The sequence below is a fragment of the Poecilia reticulata genome, linkage group LG18 (genome assembly GCF_000633615.1).
Source record: "Poecilia reticulata strain Guanapo linkage group LG18, Guppy_female_1.0+MT, whole genome shotgun sequence".
NCBI lineage: Eukaryota > Metazoa > Chordata > Actinopteri > Cyprinodontiformes > Poeciliidae > Poecilia > Poecilia reticulata.
Genome location: NC_024348.1, coordinates 12,981,835 through 12,998,774, shown reverse-complemented (window position 1 = coordinate 12,998,774; position 16,940 = coordinate 12,981,835). Strand labels below are relative to the sequence as shown.

General features: G+C 40.8%; 1 protein-coding gene across 1 annotated transcript; it reads left to right on the top strand.

Moving 5' to 3' along the window:
• On the top strand, window positions 1-16,528 carry LOC103480637 (protein NLRC3-like). Its single transcript, XM_017310612.1, has 12 exons — window positions 1-205; window positions 1,566-1,593; window positions 3,490-3,615; window positions 4,687-4,794; window positions 6,765-6,834; window positions 6,961-7,174; window positions 9,270-11,061; window positions 11,140-11,313; window positions 14,281-14,454; window positions 15,732-15,778; window positions 15,879-16,330; window positions 16,427-16,528. Exons 3-12 carry the CDS (start codon window positions 3,539-3,541, stop codon window positions 16,514-16,516), a joined length of 3,198 nt encoding a protein of 1,065 aa, XP_017166101.1. The 5' UTR covers window positions 1-205; window positions 1,566-1,593; window positions 3,490-3,538; the 3' UTR covers window positions 16,517-16,528.
• The last annotated feature ends 412 nt before the right edge of the window (window positions 16,529-16,940 follow it).

Genomic DNA, 16,940 nt, shown 5'->3' with positions numbered 1-16,940 from the left:
TGTCGGTAGCCACTGATGATATGGCTTACAGTAAACAAAACCTATAAAACTGAGGAACAAGAAATGGGAAAACCACGCAGAACTAGATGTGAATCAGGGATGGAAACAGAGAATCGATTTTCTCACCTGGAGGAAGAACCTAAACATTTCTGACACTAAATTTTCTCTTATTTTTTCTGTGTTGCAGATCAACTTCAAACTGAAGGTAAGTCAATCGGTTCATTGCGGACGAAACAGGGGAAACACTAATTAACCTGTAGGATTACTCTTTATGATTTATTTCTCATTATTTGGCCAAACAGCAGCTGTTTAGTCACGATGAACGATCTGAACGGGTCTCGTTTATTTTCGCTATTTATTTCTAACAAAACTCTGAATAGGGCTGTGTGGTGGTTTGTTAGTGGTTTAACGCTGAAATAATGTTTTAATAAAGTGAGTGAGCGTCGCACCTTCACCCTGACGTTCCTTCCCTCGGTCGGGGGGAGGGGGGGCGCCGATCTATGTTTTCGCATCCACCTGAATAATGTGTAGTTGCGCCACTGAAACTGACTGAAATACACGCTTCCCCAGGGCAGCTTTTGTGTTGGAATACCTGTTGTGGCGTCACATTAAGTTACAAGTTGGGGGATAAAATATTTCCACCAGAGGGCAGCTTTTAAAAGTAAGTAGCAGTGGTTCTTAACCTGGGTTCGATCGAACCCTAGGGGTTAGATGAGTCGGTCTCAGGGGTTCGGCGGAGCCTCTGCCGCGGAGGTAAAGACACACTTGTGTAAAGTCGTGATGACGCCCMGCTTTGCCATCACTTGCTGCAGAGGATCACGTTACATTGCTTAGCYAATCAGAGCTGCGGAGGAGCACTGATTGAAGGAGCTCCACTCTCAGCATGGATTCGAACTTGTGTCTTTAATTACTTCAGCAAAACTCACAGTTTTTTACCAAATTCTGTAGCTTTCGGTGAACTTCTAAATCTGCTCTTAGTTGCATATTTTCGGTGTTGGTACTGCCTCTAGTGGCGTGCGGGTGGTAACACAACTAATATAATTACATTACTAAATCAGAATACCGCAAAGTCTTTATTATTTATTATACATTTTTCATTTTCTTAAGAATGTAGAGCTAATGAAATGATCTAAACAAGACTTTAAAGTGGTTCCAGTTTCTCTCGATGGCCAACTTGTTGAAACTGTGGCAAATTTTAAATACCTTGGGTCGTTCCTGGACAGTGCTGAAAACACTGACTATATTTTGAAGAACTGTTCTCAGAGACTAAGACTTTATGTTCTTCTTAAAGTAATAGTTGGGTCAAATGCCTTGAATTTGAAAAAACAAACAAACATTTTATTTAGGGTTCAGTGAATGCGCATATAAATCTGGTGGATTTGGTACCTCAAAAAAGGTTAAGAACCACTGCTTTAAAGGCTACGTTGGTGCTGCTGCCACCACTCACTTTAAAGGTGAATCCGCACCAACATGCTACACATAGCATTCCTATAAACCTGTCTTGTTGCATTGTTTAAAAAACCAAACACTAAAGTTTCATTTTCATCTGTGTTTCTGTTGCGCAGGTTATTTTCTATCAACTTCCAACGAAAGGTAAGACAATCTATTCGTTGCGGCTGCAGCAGTATAAATAATTAATCTATGAAAGATAATTAATCTATCATATTAAAGAGAATCCTCTTTATGATTTCTTTCATGTTACTCAACAGCAACCGTTTAGTCAGGAGGAATAATGAGAACGGGTCAAGAAACCTAGTTAATTTTCGCCATTTTGTTTTATCCAAACAGAATTCAGAACTATTTTAGGTTAGTTGATTCTCTGCGTGAACCCCATCTCTCCCCCGGAACGTTAGCTGGAGATAGGCACCAGCACCCCTTCCGACCCTACTAAGGGACAAGGGTGTCAAGAAAATGGATGGATGGATGATTCTCTGCGTTTAAACGTGCAGACGTTTTTATTGTTATTGCTTTTGTTATTGTTAAACTCCCCTTACTTGTAAATATATTTTAATTATAAATCAAAGTAGATTTACGTGTTTGCGTAGGATGAAGACAAATCATTTTATCTTCTGGTCTCTGAGTAGAAATACGTCACTAAAAATAAGAGCCGTTGAGAGCTGATCGAATTTAACACATATTTAGTGATTGATGGTCGATGGAGATAGAGATATAAGTATGAATGTGACCCTTATAAAAGGTGTGTTCTTCATGGTTGGTAAAATATTAAAATAACTTACGTTTCATTGTTATGAAAGTTTCCGTCACACATTTAATGAATGGGAAACTATAAATACACCAAAAATATCAAACGATGTCCCTCAGATCAACTTTAACTCATACAGTTTCCGGAGTATGTAGGTAATAAATAATTGCAACCAAATAATTTTTTTAATACTGCTCCAAAGATAAAGGGCCCCCAACCCCAACACCTACAGTGTTATGCAAAGGTTTCTATAAATCTTGAACTATTGCCCAAATTGATATGGTTTACAACTGCTGGTCCCATGGTAAAACAAAATGGTGGATTGAGAAAAATAATGACTTTTACAAAGAAGTGATCAATTTCTCCTTTGAAAAGTTTTAAAATACTAACTTGACTGTTGCTGGCTGTGTTAACAACAGACCTCAGAAGGTTAAACACTTTGTTTTTAGGATTGAACATACCAGAGGAGGGTTAGTTACATTTACAGTTACATCTACTTTAGGAACTTTTTGGATTTGGAAACAGTTACTTTTAGGAGTTGTTTTTTACACCATACATTTTATATTTACTTGAGTAATATCATTAAGAAGTATCGCTACTCTTACATGAGTAAAATTTCTGGCTAGTTAGCTTCACCGAATGAAGAACAAGAAAAGAAAGACCGAAATAAAGGAGAAAAAAGCACAATCTGAACTGGAAACAACAAAACTGAAAATCTAAACGCCCATAAATTGTGAAAGTTACGTTGAACCTACAAAACTTCCACATAATTTAATTAGATTTTTTTAAAGATCTGAAAAGTAGACTTGTAGTGTACATGACTATCAGTGCTTTTCCACCAGACTGCCTATAACCAGTTTTCCATTAGCAGACCCAACCTGTCTGTCTGGTTTTATTTTTAGAACTTCATAAAATGTTCAACGCTTGGTCTATTGTTTTATTTTCTAACTCTGCTTTAAACTCTTTCACGTCTTTAAACCAAACCTGCTGTGTTCTTTGATCTTCATGAAACGATTTGTTCTCTAATGTTCTCTAAAAGAAACTCTGAGGCCTTTGATTGCACTAGACTTTATTTAGAGGTATCATGACAAATAGAGCTTAATATATGTGCTCACTGCAATTTTCAGTTTGGTTTGTGAACCATTTGAAAGCCGTGTCATTTTATTAAGATTGTGTTGATATATGGCTAAAATCCGAACACATTAATTTTTAATGTTTAATATTTTTGAGGGTTGTGAATAATGAGCAGAGGTGCAGCTGATCTCTTATAATCTGTCTTTCTGCAGATTGAGGTGGAATGTGTGTCTAAGCTGATATTGATCTGAATTTGGCAACATGGAGACATCTGAGGACAAGGAAGAGGAAGTTCTTTTCTCTGAAACCACTTTATGCCAGGAACCAGAGGACAAGAGGTGAGATGTCTGTCACTTCATCACTTTGTCAGGATAAGCACTCCCATCATTAAACCAACTTTACTTGCAGAAATCAGACTGAAAGAGAATGTGACTCTGATATGGAGTCTGGCCAGTCTGACCTTAGACAGAGATGAACTGTAGCTAAATCACATGTGTAAAATGTAACTGAATCAATGTAAAGTATTTAATCTTTCATATGTCAGCACATTCTGCTCCTATGGGAAGTATTGGATGACCATTATTATTCATAGCAATGAAACGTATTTTTGAAATTAAGGTGCATGTAAAAAGTTACATTTTATTTTTCTTTATTTTGTAGAAATCAGGTTTCACTTTGATGTTAAAACTGTTCCTTTCGTAAAAAATGTATTTTACATATTTGTTGAAACTGTGACTAGGATGTGACCGCATGGTTTAAGACAAATAATCTTTAAAAAAGTCAAGCTGCTCTTAGTGCTGTCCATTATGCCTGTGTATGTGCTGCTCATCCATCCTGTCCACAGCAAGCTGCAGCAATGGTCTTAGCTTTTAGCTTCCACCTGTTGGCCGAGTCTGCTAGGATTGCTGAGGATAGTTATCACGGTCATCAATTACGCGGATAAACAGTTTTTCTGTCTTGGTCATTTGTTTCTCTGCCATTAGCACATTAAGCAGCACATACACAAGGTTAGTTGACAGTGCTAAGATCTTCCTCCAGGCTCTTATTGGTTGACTTTGACTGGAGGCGTTGCATTTCTTTAGATGGCAAAAATAGTTGGGGGAGCTTGATCTTTTCACAGATTGTCTCTCTTATCATATTGTCACGACATGGTGACAGCTTTAACAAATATGTAAAAAACATGTTTTATAAAAGTTACATATTACAGCATTAAGTAGATTTTTTGGTATTTTTTTGTTAAAAAAAACTGTTATTGTTGGATCATGATTGCTTTGTAAAAGCAATAAAAGGCTAAAATGTCTATGGTGGTGAATGGTTTTCATACACACTGTAGATTTATTAATCCAAGAAGTTTATTTCTGACAGGAAATAAAAGAGGCGTCTGACTGGACTGACATTCTCATCCACAGGAAACACCAGGAACAAGAACCTGGACCAAGCTGTCTGTCCTTCAAGAGCAGCAACTCAAAAGATCAATTTATTAATTTTAACATTGACAAACCTTCAGATACAGTGAGGTGAGCTTCATGAAAATGTTCTAACTGTGTAATATGAGTTTAACTGAAAGGTTTTCATTCCAAAAATGACAACTTTTATTTCTTATGTCTTAGAGGTGGAATATAATATAATTGTTTTCCTTATCAATATAATTTATTGCAAATCCATCACTGATAAAACCATTTAAATAATGCACTGCTCTTTAAAGGTAACTTCAGGGCTCCATGATATTAGAAATCTCAGTAATAATTGCAATAACAACATCAAATGCAATATACAGTGGTCTATCTGAAAAGCTGAAATCTACTAGGACTTGACAGGGATGGAAATTAAAAATGTTCTCTACTTTTTACCGACCACTCAAACATTTCACCAGCCACTGTTTTTTTCTTTCAATTACAAACCCCACAAGTACAAGCAAATTATATAAAATATATGATTTATTCATAACTCTATGAAAACTGATTAACTGACAATAAGTTTACCATACACTTATACAGAATAATTTAACATAAAGCATGGACACCTTAACAGGGTTGTAGTGCAATAAGTTCATTTCATGTAATTACTAACGGCAAACTGTATCTGCACAACCTTAACATTCTTGCAATGTTGAACAGCAATGTTGAACACTTCCACATTTTGACTACAACTCCTCCCTATTTAATAAAGATGTGTAGTCATTTATAAAATATTTTTAAATGGTATCAATTGCTATTTTCTAACTGTTCTATTTTCCATTACTTATTACGTTTTCTATTGACATTGACATCTATTGCTAAAATATCTTAGAACGTGTTCATTATTAATTCTGCGGGCCGTCACCATTCCTGTTTTGTCCAGAATTTTTCTGACTACCTGGAGCTTCGTGTTGATTTCTCCCAGACACATACACCCCGGCGCACACACACACATGCACGCACACACGCATACAGACGCATGCTCACACACACACACACACACACACACACACACACACACACACACACACACACACACACACACACACACACACACACACACACAGAGACACCTGCTCTCCCGTCTGCATAAAACGTTTTCTTTATTTTCACTCCTTTTTACCGGGCTGATTTTAATGTCCGTTAATAAAATCAACCAATGGGCTGATTTTTATTGCGGTCGATAAAAATTATATTTAATAATTTTTTTGTTAAATTATGACAGCGTAGGGCCGCTAGATATGGCTGTAGTCCAGGTGGTCAGTTCTCCTCTGGAAGTTCAAAAGTTCAAATTGAATGCAGCTTTTTTTCTGTTCTAATTGTCAACCCACCACTGTAGAGGGTGGATTGCTCCAATTTACACACCACTTCATACTTTTACCCGCATTTGGCCAGTGGTGGGTGTTAATTTCCACCCCTGCTTGAAACTACATGTAAAGATGATTATAACTGCCTATTTCAATAGTTTAGACACAAAATGCACCTTAATTTGCATCAGTACAGAGTAGAAATTGTCTTTGCCACAGAAGCTAATATCCAAGTTTCTGCTCTTAGGAATACAACCAATCAGCACCATGGAAAATTAATGCTGGCCTTCAAACAGCAGCCAGTAACATGTCAAATAGAATTAGATTTTGATATTTCAGCTTTCAGAGCTTTAGTTTCTTTCTAATATTTTAGATAAGCACTAAAACAAATACAAGATTGGGTCAATTTTAGGCAAATAATGTGGATTCCTGTTCTACTGAAAAACCCATGAAAAGATATATACACTGCCCAAAAAAATAAAGGGAACACTTGAACAACACAATATAACTCCAAGTAAATCAAACTTCTGTGAAATCAAACTGTCCACTTAGGAAGCAACACTGATTGACAATCAATTTCACCTGCTGTTGTGCAAATGGAACTTTGTACAGAACAAAGTATTCAATGAGAATATTTCATTCATTCAGATCTAGGATGTGTTATTTGAGTGTTCCATTTCTTTTTTTGAGCAGTGGTATATAAAGCTCATGATTTCTCCATAGATTCGATCAGAGCCCAGACGTTGGTCAGCCTCCACATGAGTTTCAAATACGACTGGGCTCCATATTTGTGGTCTGTATATGTTAGATACTACTTTTTTAATCTCTTCTGTTAATAAATGTTTTACTTAATTTTATAGATCACTTGAATGTTTCAGATTTTTTTCCGAGGGGTGTTTCATGTTTTATTCTGTTTTAGGAACTGGAGAAAAAGATTGTGACGTTTGTGAAGGACGAGCTGAAGGAGATCCATAAGGTCTTGAGTTCAGAATACCCCGTTGAGGAGAAGGAGAGTGTGTCTGGAAATAAGGATGAGAAGCTAAAGAGCAGCAGCAGAGAGGCGTTTTTAAAGATCACTGTTGACTTCTTGAGAATGATGAATCTGGATGACCTGGCTGACCTTCTGCAGAGCAGTAAGAGAATTATTCTTCTACAGAAATGGTGGAACAAAAGATCATTAAAGACTTATTGTAGTTGACACCGGATATAGATACCTTCAAAAAAATTAAATCTACAAGAATTTAATAGATTTAACCTTTATTCTGATGAAACCTAAAATTAAATCCTGCAATTATTATTTTTTTGTCATTTTCCTCAAAACATTTTTTTTGTTTTATACAAAAGTACTTTAATACATTCCAAAAAATAGAACATTTTACTTTATGAAAAAATCCCAAAAAAACTTTAATTAGGCTACAAAACATACACAACTTCAAATGTTGAAGCAAAATGGGCATAATGAAAACCGTTCTATAAAACCCTAGAGCCTTTGTTGGACTGTGTTTTAACCCTTATCATGATCTCCCTTGGAAAACTGGCTAATTCTCCTACCCAGTGATAAAATGAATGGAATTTGATTTCTATGTTTATCCCGGTCTTAAGAAATATGGAAAATAGATAACTAATTATGGAAAGAAGTTTGAGATTCCAAACTGTATTCTTTATTCTGTTATCTAAAAGATAAAAATTGAATTTCTAAAGCATATTATACACTGTATTGCTGAAATTATTTGCTCACCTGCCCTCACTTATATATAAGCTTTAAATGACATCCCATTCCTAATCCATAGGGTCAATATGATGTTGGTTCACCCTTTGCATCTAGAACAGCTTCAACTCTTCTGGGAAGGCTGTCCACAAGGATTAAGAGTGTTTATGGGGATTTTTGACCATTCTTACATAAGTACATTTGTGAGATCACATACTGATGTTGGACGAGAAGGCCTGGCTCTCAGTCTTAGCTCTAATTCATCCCAAAGATGTTCTATTGGGTTGAGGTCAGGACTCTGCAAGCCACTCAGGTTCATCCACACCAGACTGTCTTCCATGTCTTTATGGACCTTGTTTTGTGCTCTGGTGAACAGACATGTCGGAAAAGGAAGGGGCCAACTCCAAACCGTTCCCACAAAATTGGGAGCATGGATTTGTTTCTCTTTTATGCTGAAGCATTCAGAGTTCCATCCATCCATCCATCCATTTTCTTGCACCCTTTTTCCCTCAGTGGGGTCGGGAGGGGTGCTGGTGCCCATCTCCAGCCAACGTTTCGGGCGAGAGGCGGGGTACACCCTAGACAGGTCGCCAGTCTGTCGCAGGCATTCAGAGTTCCTTTCACTGGAACTAAGGGGCCAGGCCCAGCTCCTGAAAAACAACCCCAAACCATAACCCCCCTCCACCAAACTTTACACTTGGCACAATACAGTCAGACACGTATCGGCTAACCCAAACTCGTCCATCAGTATGCCAGATTGAAAAGCGCGATTGGTCACTCCAGAGAACGCACTTCCATTTCTCTGGAGTCCAGTGGCAGTGTGTGTTATACCACTGCAGCCAACGCTTTGCATTGAACTTGGCGATGTATATCTTGGATGCAGCTGCTCCACCTCGGAAACCCATTACATGAAACTCTCTGTTCTATAGCTAATCTGAAAGCCATGTAAAGTTTGGAGGTTTGCAGTGATTGACTCTGCAGAAGTTAATCTCTTCTTGGCGACTTCATGCTATTTATGTCATCATCCACTGACCCCGCTTGGTCAATTTACGTGGCCTAACACTTTGTGGCTGAGTTGCTGTCATTCCTAAGGACTTCCATTTTCCTTCACCACATTGTACATTTTCTTACAGTTTTCTGACAGTTTAGCGTGGAATATTTAGGAGCAAGAAAATTTCATGACTGGATTTGTTGCACAGAGCATCCTATGGTTCAATGGTGGAATTCCCTGAGATCCTGAGAGCGACCCATTCATTCACAAATGTTTGTAAAACTGTCTGCATGTTTAGGTGCTTCATTTTATACACCTGGATCATGAAAGTGATCGGAATACCCGACTCAAATAATTTGGATGGGTGAGGAAATATTTTTGGCAATATAGTGTATGTAGTGCCTCTGATGAAATGTAAGTTGCTTTTTACTTTAGTATTAAAACTTCAAAACTAATTTCTAATTGCTCTTTGTGTTTCAGTCCCCCACAGAAACATAACATCACTCTTAAATTACTTTTTTTTTCATAGAATCACTCATCACAAGCCAACAAATATTTAAGTCTAACATGAAGAAGAAGTTCCAGAGTGTGTTTGAAGGAATTGCTAAATCAGGAACTCAAAGCTTTCTGAATCAGATCTACACAGAGCTCTATATCACAGAGGGAGGATCTGGAGGGGTCAATGATGAACATGAGGTCAGACAGATCGAATCAGTGACCTGGAAACCAGACAGACCAGAAACAGCAATTAGACATGAAGACATATTTAAATCTTCACCTGAAAGAGATGAACCAATCAGAACAGTGATGACAAAGGGAGCGGCTGGCATTGGGAAAACAGTCCTGACTGAGAAGTTCACTTTGGACTGGGCAGAAGACCAAACCAACCAGGACATCCAGTTCATGTTTCCCTTCACATTCAGAGAACTGAATCTGTTAAAAGATGAACAGTTCAGCTTGGTGGAACTTGTTCACCACTTTTTTAGTGAAACCAAAGGAATCTTCAGGTTTGAAGAGTTAAAGGTTGTGTTCATCTTTGATGGCTTGGATGAGAGTCGACTTCCACTGGACTTCCACAACAATGAGATCCTGACAGACGTAAAAAGGTCCACTTCAGTGGATGTTCTTCTGACAAACCTCATCAGAGGGAACCTGCTTCCCAAAGCTCACCTCTGGATAACCACAAGACCTGCAGCAGCCTATCAGATCCCCACTGAGTTTGTTGGCATGGTGACAGAGATCAGAGGATTCACTGACCCACAGAAAGACGAGTACTTCACTAAAAGATTTAAATCTAAGGAGCAGACCAGATTAGTAATCTCCCACATAAAGAAATCCAGAAGCCTCCACATCATGTGCCACATCCCAATCTTCTGCTGGATCACTGCTACAGTTGTGGAAGACATGTTGAACAGGAGAGATGAAGAAGTGCTGCCAAAGACCCTGACTGAGATGTACATCCACTTTCTGGTGGTTCAGACCAAACTGAAGGTCATCAAGTACGATGGAGGAGCTGAGACAGATTCAATCTGGAGTCCAGAGAACCAGAAGATGATCGACTCTCTGGGAAAACTGGCTTTTGATCATCTGATGAGAAGAAACTTGATCTTCTATGAATCAGACCTGGCAGAGTGTGGCATCGATATCAGAGCAGCTTCAACGTACTCAGGAGTTTTCACACAGATCTTCAGAGAAGAGAGAGGGCTCTACCAGAACAAGGTGTTCTGCTTCGTCCACCTGAGTGTTCAGGAGTTTCTGGCTGCTCTTCATGTTCACCTGACTTTCATCAAATCTGGAGTCAATCTGCTGGCAAAAGATGGGATAAAATCAACACATTTAGAAAAACAAAACCATACTTCTTCAGAGACAGACATTTACAAGAGTGCTGTGGACATGGCCCTAGAGAGTCCAGATGGACACCTGGACTTGTTCCTCCGCTTTCTACTTGGTCTTTCACTGGAGACCAATAAGCGTCACTTAAGAGGCCTTATGAGACAGACAGAAGAAAGTTTAGCAACTAATAAGGACACAGCCCAGTACATCAAGGAGAAGTTAAATAATTATGGTGTTGAGAAAAGCATCAATCTGTTCCACTGCCTGAATGAACTAAATGATCAGTCTCTGGTGGAGGAAATCCAACAATCTCTACAAACAGGAAGTCTTTCAGCACAGCAGCTGTCTCCTGCTCAGTGGTCAGCTCTGCACTTCATCCTACTTTCATCAGAGAAAGACCTGGAAATATTTGACCTGAAGGAATACTCTGCTACAGAAGATGCTCTACTGAAGCTGCTGCCAGTAGTCAAAGCCTCCAGTAAAGCTGTGTAAGTAGTTGGTTTTATAAAACTATGTAACAAATAAAACAATCAGACAATTACTTTGTACTCCTTCTGTCTTTTCAGACTGAGTGTGTTTAACCTCTCTGAGAGAAGCTGTGAAGCTCTGTCCTCATTGCTCAGCTCAACAAGCTCTAGTCTCAGAGATCTGGACCTGAGTAACAACGACCTCAGAGATTCAGGAGTGAAGCTGCTGTGCAATGGACTGATGAGTTCTAACTGTGAATTGGAAATTCTCAGGTGAGATGCATTTAAATTATTCTATTGTTTACATATTTAGGTATTTATAAACATGTCTAAAATGTATTTTAGCTTTCTGGAAAGAAGTGCAAAATGTTCTGAATCCAGGTCATCAGGACCACCACCCTGCATATGTTAGATGCATTTTTGCTCCAGAACACCTGACTCAAAACCCAGTTAAATACAGAGATTATTTATTAAAACTTGCTTCTAGTGGTGGGGATTGCTGACTAACTGTTGCGCTAACTCTAATACTAATTTGATCAATTGAATCACGTTGAGGGGCTGCACATGGATGGTTGTTTGTCCTGTGTGTCTCTGTGTTGCCCTGCGACAGACTGGCGACCGGTCACCCTGGACCGGACCAACATTAGCTGGAGATGGGCACCAGCAACCCTCCCGACCCCACTAAGGGACAAGGGTGTACAGAAAATGGATGGATGGATGACCCAAAGATGCAACAAAAAGACAAACACACAACATACATCATAGTGCCAGAGGTTGCAGCCATCCAGGGAGATGGCCTTTTGTTAGACAAGAAAAAATAACAACATGAGGGCAGATGAGGGGAAACACATATTAGACACAGTGAGGGGTTTCACAAAGTACATCTGTACATGAAAAGCAACATATTGACACCATGAAGCATGTGGAATGGGACAGTAAATTGGCAAATCCCAGCTCAGGCTACCCAGTTTAGTGATGTAGCCACCTGGCGAAGCTCAGACAACAACCATTGTTTTGGGTCAGGCCAACTCTGTTAATTTCACATCTGCCTTAAAGTCTCACTGGAAGACTGCTGCTGTTAACAGACATGCTCTACCTTTCCTAACATGCCTTCTAATTATTTCTGCTAAAAACAAGTTCTAAAATGTGCTTCACATTGAGAATGTAGGTGAGTTTCTCAACTCTCTGCCATGTTATCCTCTCCTTGGGTTGCCACCTTATCGTGGTGGAGGGGTTTGAGTGTCCCAATGATCCTAGGAGCTATGCTGTCTGGGGCTTTATGCCCCTGGTAGGGTCACCCAAGGCAGACAGGTCCTAAGTGAGGAACCATACAAAGTGCAGCCTGAAGACCCCTTATGATGGAGACGAACTTTGGATCTGGCGTTCCCTCGTCCGGACGCTGGCCACCGGGGTCCCACTCTGGAGCCAGGCCTGGAGGTGGGGCACGATGGCAAGCTCAGCCGGGCTCACCCAAAGAGGAGACGTGGGTCCCCCTTCCAATGGGCTCACCACCTGTCGGAAGAGCCAAAGGTGCAATGTGTGACAGGTGGCAGCCGAGTGAGGGGACCCTGGCGGTCTGATCCTCAGCTGCAGAAGCTGGCTCTTGGGACATGGAATGTCACCTCTCTGGTGGGGAAGGAGCCAGAGCTAGTGTGCTAGTGTTCCGGCTAGAAATAATTGGCCTCGCCTTGACCCATGGCTCTTGTTCTGGAACCAGTCTCACGTGTGCAATAACAATGAGACCTGGAGGGGCGTGGTTGGGAGGAACGGCCCCCCCGATCTGAACTCGAGTGGTGTTCTGTTGTTGGACTTCTGTGCTTGTCATGGATTGTCCATCACAAACACCATGTTCAGGCATAAGGGTGTCCATATGTGCACTTGGCACCAGGATACCCTAGGCTGCAGTTCGATTATTGATTTTGTCATTGTTTCATCAGATCTGCGACCGTATGTATTGGACACTCGGGTGAAGAGAGGTGCGGAGCTGTCCACTGACCACTACCTSGTGGTGAGTTTGCTCCGGTGGTGGGGGAGGAAGCCGGTCAGACCTGGCAGGCCCAAACGTGTAGTGAGGGTCTGCTGGGAATGTCTGGCGGAGWCCCCTGTGAGACGGAGCTTTAACTCCCATCTTCGGCAGAACTTCAAACACGTTCCAAGGGAGGTGGGTGACATTGAGTCTGAGTGGACCATTTTCCGTGCCTCCATTGCCGAGGCGGCTTATCGGAGCTGCGATTGAAAGGTTGTTCGTGTCTGTCGTGGCGGCAACCCTTGAACCCATTGGTGGAGGCCTCTGGTGAGGGATGCTGTCAAGCTGAAGAAGGAGTCCTATCGGGCCTTTTTGGCCTGTGGGACTCCAGAAGCAGCTGATGGGTACCAGCGGGCGAAGTGGCATGCGGCTCGAGTGGTCGTTGAGGCAAAAACTCAGGCGTGGGAGGAGTTTGGAGAGGCTATGGAGAAAGACTTACGTATGACTTTGAGGCGATTGTGGTCCACCATCCGGCGTCTCAGGAGGGGGAAGGAGTGCAGCACCAACACTGTTTATGGTGGGGATGGTGTGCTGCTGACCTCAACTCAGGACGTTGTGGGCCGGTGGGACTGAAGACCTCCTCAGTCTCACCAACATGCCCTCTGTTGAGGAAGCTGAGCCTGGGGACTCTGGGTTGGGCTCTCCAATCTCTGGGGATGAGGTTGCTGAGGTGGTCAAAAAGCTCCTCTGTGGCAGGGCCCCAGGGGTGGATGAGATCCGCCTGGAGTTTCTTAAGGCTCTGGATGTTGTAGGGTTGTGTTGGCTCACGCGACTCTGCAATATTGCATGGACATCGGGGGAAGTTCCCCTGGATTGGCAGACTGGGGTGGTGGTCCCCCTGTTTAAAAGCGGAAGCTCTCGATTTACCGGTCGATCTACATTCCCACTCTCATTTTTGGTCATGAGCTTTGGGTCTGAAGCTGCTGCCTCCATGACCCGACCCCGGATGAAGCGGCAGAAAATGGATGGACGGACGGACGGTTTAGACATTGTCTCGGTCTATGTCTACATTTCATTGGTGACTCCAAACAGACAAAGTTGTCTTCAACTGACAATATGGACAAACACACAGTCTTCCTCAGGCTGCTGCTTAACAGACATGCTCTACCTTTCTTAACATGCCTTCTAATTCCTGCTAAAAACAATTTCCAAAATGTGCTTCACATTGAGAATATAGGTGAGTTTTTAACAATGTTGTATGTTTGTATCTGCAGGCTTTCAGGCTGCCTGATCACAGAGGAAGGCTGTGCTGCTCTGGCTTCAGCTCTGACTGTGAACCCGTCTCACCTGAAGGAGCTGGACCTCAGCTACAATAATCCAGGAGTCGCAGGAAAGGAGAGTCTGGCGGCTATACTGAAGAATCAAAGCTTCAAACTGGAGTCTCTAAGGTGAAGAAATATTTTCTGCAGCCATACAGCGATACTCAGGATAATGTACTCAGGACTATTGCGGAACAATAATCCTTGGGGAGGGAGGAGGAGATCTGGATAAATCAATGTGAATATGAGTGTAGGTAGGTAAACCCAGATACCTCAACCAGCCTCAGACAAAGAAATGCTGGTTTATATCAGTAAGGACTTATGATGCATCATGGGAAATCAAGCTAAGACAGAGGAACAATTAATTTCCCATACCAGTGCAAACTGGTATGCACTGGTACCAGTTTGCACTGATAATTTTAAGTAAATTTTCCTTCAACTTTGACAAACATAAAGTAGAAAGACTGATATGACTTAAAAATATAAATCTAAACACTGAGGTGTGATTTCCAATTACAGTAGCTATTCTAGTCTAATACATTGATCCCTCACTATAAGGTGGTTCACCTTTTGCGGTAACGCTGCTTAGCAGATTTTTCTTGCAGTTTTTTTTCCACAGTGCATTTTGTTCTGCGTTCTGATTGGCTAAACAATCTCCACGCTTCTTCTCTACCTGTGTGCCAATAACGTTACGACATATACGTAATACAGCTTGGCAAATTTAAGTTTGCACCGGTAACTATGTTCGTCTCTTGAAAAAACACACCTGCACCACAGGCTTCAGAAGAAAAAGACACTTGAGAGCGGAGTCAGGCCGCAGCATCACTGTCAAAGGCACAGTGAAATACACGAGTCACAATTTGTCCTGTTGTGTTTCGTATTGATGATTAAAATGATTATTTTACTGTAGTTACTTGTAAGACAGTTTTCTATTTGTTAAAAAATGCTTGTGCCTGATAACAGGTTTTATTCTTTGGATTCAATGTAGAGTATTTAATTATGCTGTATAATTGTAAAAACTAAAGGTAACTACTTCACAGATTTTGCCTATAATGGGTTCTTTTCGGAACGCAACCCCTGCAAAAAACGAGGGTTCACTGTATATGAATATGCATTTGATCTAAAGAAATTATGGTTTTTAATGTTAAGGTTATTGTACTGTTAGAATTTTAACTTTGTTCCCACTCTATTTTATTTGTGCATATTATGGGGCAGAATGAGAGCAATAACACAAAACCAGAGGAGGGACAAATAAACTGTCAACTCTGAACAAAACTAACAGAAATATTAGATGTAGTGACAGATGGACTGAAGAACTCTTAGAAAAACTCAATGAGGTCTAAATTTGAGTGTTCATTTGCATCTTGAAAAATACTGATACCATAAAAACTCCTTCTTTCTAACAGCATGGAGCCTGCAGGAGAAAGATGGTTGACACCTGGTCTGAGGAAGTGTAAGTGCATTTTTGTCCCATTTATGGTTGTTCATCTTTGCATCAGTAAATTCAGAAAATTATACATCAGTAACTGCATTGTGTTTGTTCTGTCCTTCAGATTCCTGTCCACTAACAGTCGACCTGAACACTGTGAACAGATTCCTCAAACTGTCTGACGAAAACAGGAAGGTGACACGTGTGGAAGAGGAGCAGCCGTATCCTGATCATCCAGACAGATTTGATCTCTGTCAGCTGCTGTGTGCTGATGGTCTGACTGGTCGCTGTTACTGGGAATTAGAGTGGAGTGGGAAAATCTATGCATCACTGAGTTACAAGGGAATCAATAGAAAAGGAGTCAATGACGACTGCTGGTTTGGACTTAATGATAAGTCCTGGATGGTAGTCTGCTCTGATGATGGTTATACCTTTTGGCACGATGGAAAAAAAGCCTTCATCCCTGATCCCTCCATCTCCTCTTCCTCCTTTGYCTCTGGCAGAGTRGCTGTGTTTGTGGACTGTCCTGGAGGGACTCTGTCCTTCTACAGAGTCTCCTCAGAGACACTGATCCACATCTACACCTTCAACACCAAATTCACTGAAACTCTTTATCCTGGATTTACATGCAGGAATNCCTTCTACAGAGTCTCCTCAGAGACACTGATCCACATCTACACCTTCAACACCAAATTCACTGAAACTCTTTATCCTGGATTTACATGCAGGAATCATTCTCGGGGGTCTTGGTTCTTATTTTAGAGTAATCTTTTCTAAGTTAAAGAAAATCTAACTTTACATGTGTTTCATCCAAGATATGGTTGTAGATTAACATTCTTTGTAAAACTGAGTTTAAACAGCATAAATAATCACAAAGTGCTTCACAATAAACATTGTAGTCTGCATGAGCCTCAGCACCAACCCCCTGTTGCATTGCTGATGCTCTCACATCTTTCCTACACCTGTCCACCAGACTGAAATCTGACTTTCTAGACGGGGGGGTCATTGTCATTTTTTATTTTGTGGCTCAGGATTGGCGAGGACTTCCTGCAGGGTTTAGAACATGTCTTGTGTGTTTGTCAAGATTTAGAGGATACAGTTTCAATCTTATGTTGGTGGAGCCACCCAATAATCTTCAGTTTCAGTAAACCTAATGGCCTCTTAAGAGGTTAACTATGGTCATTTA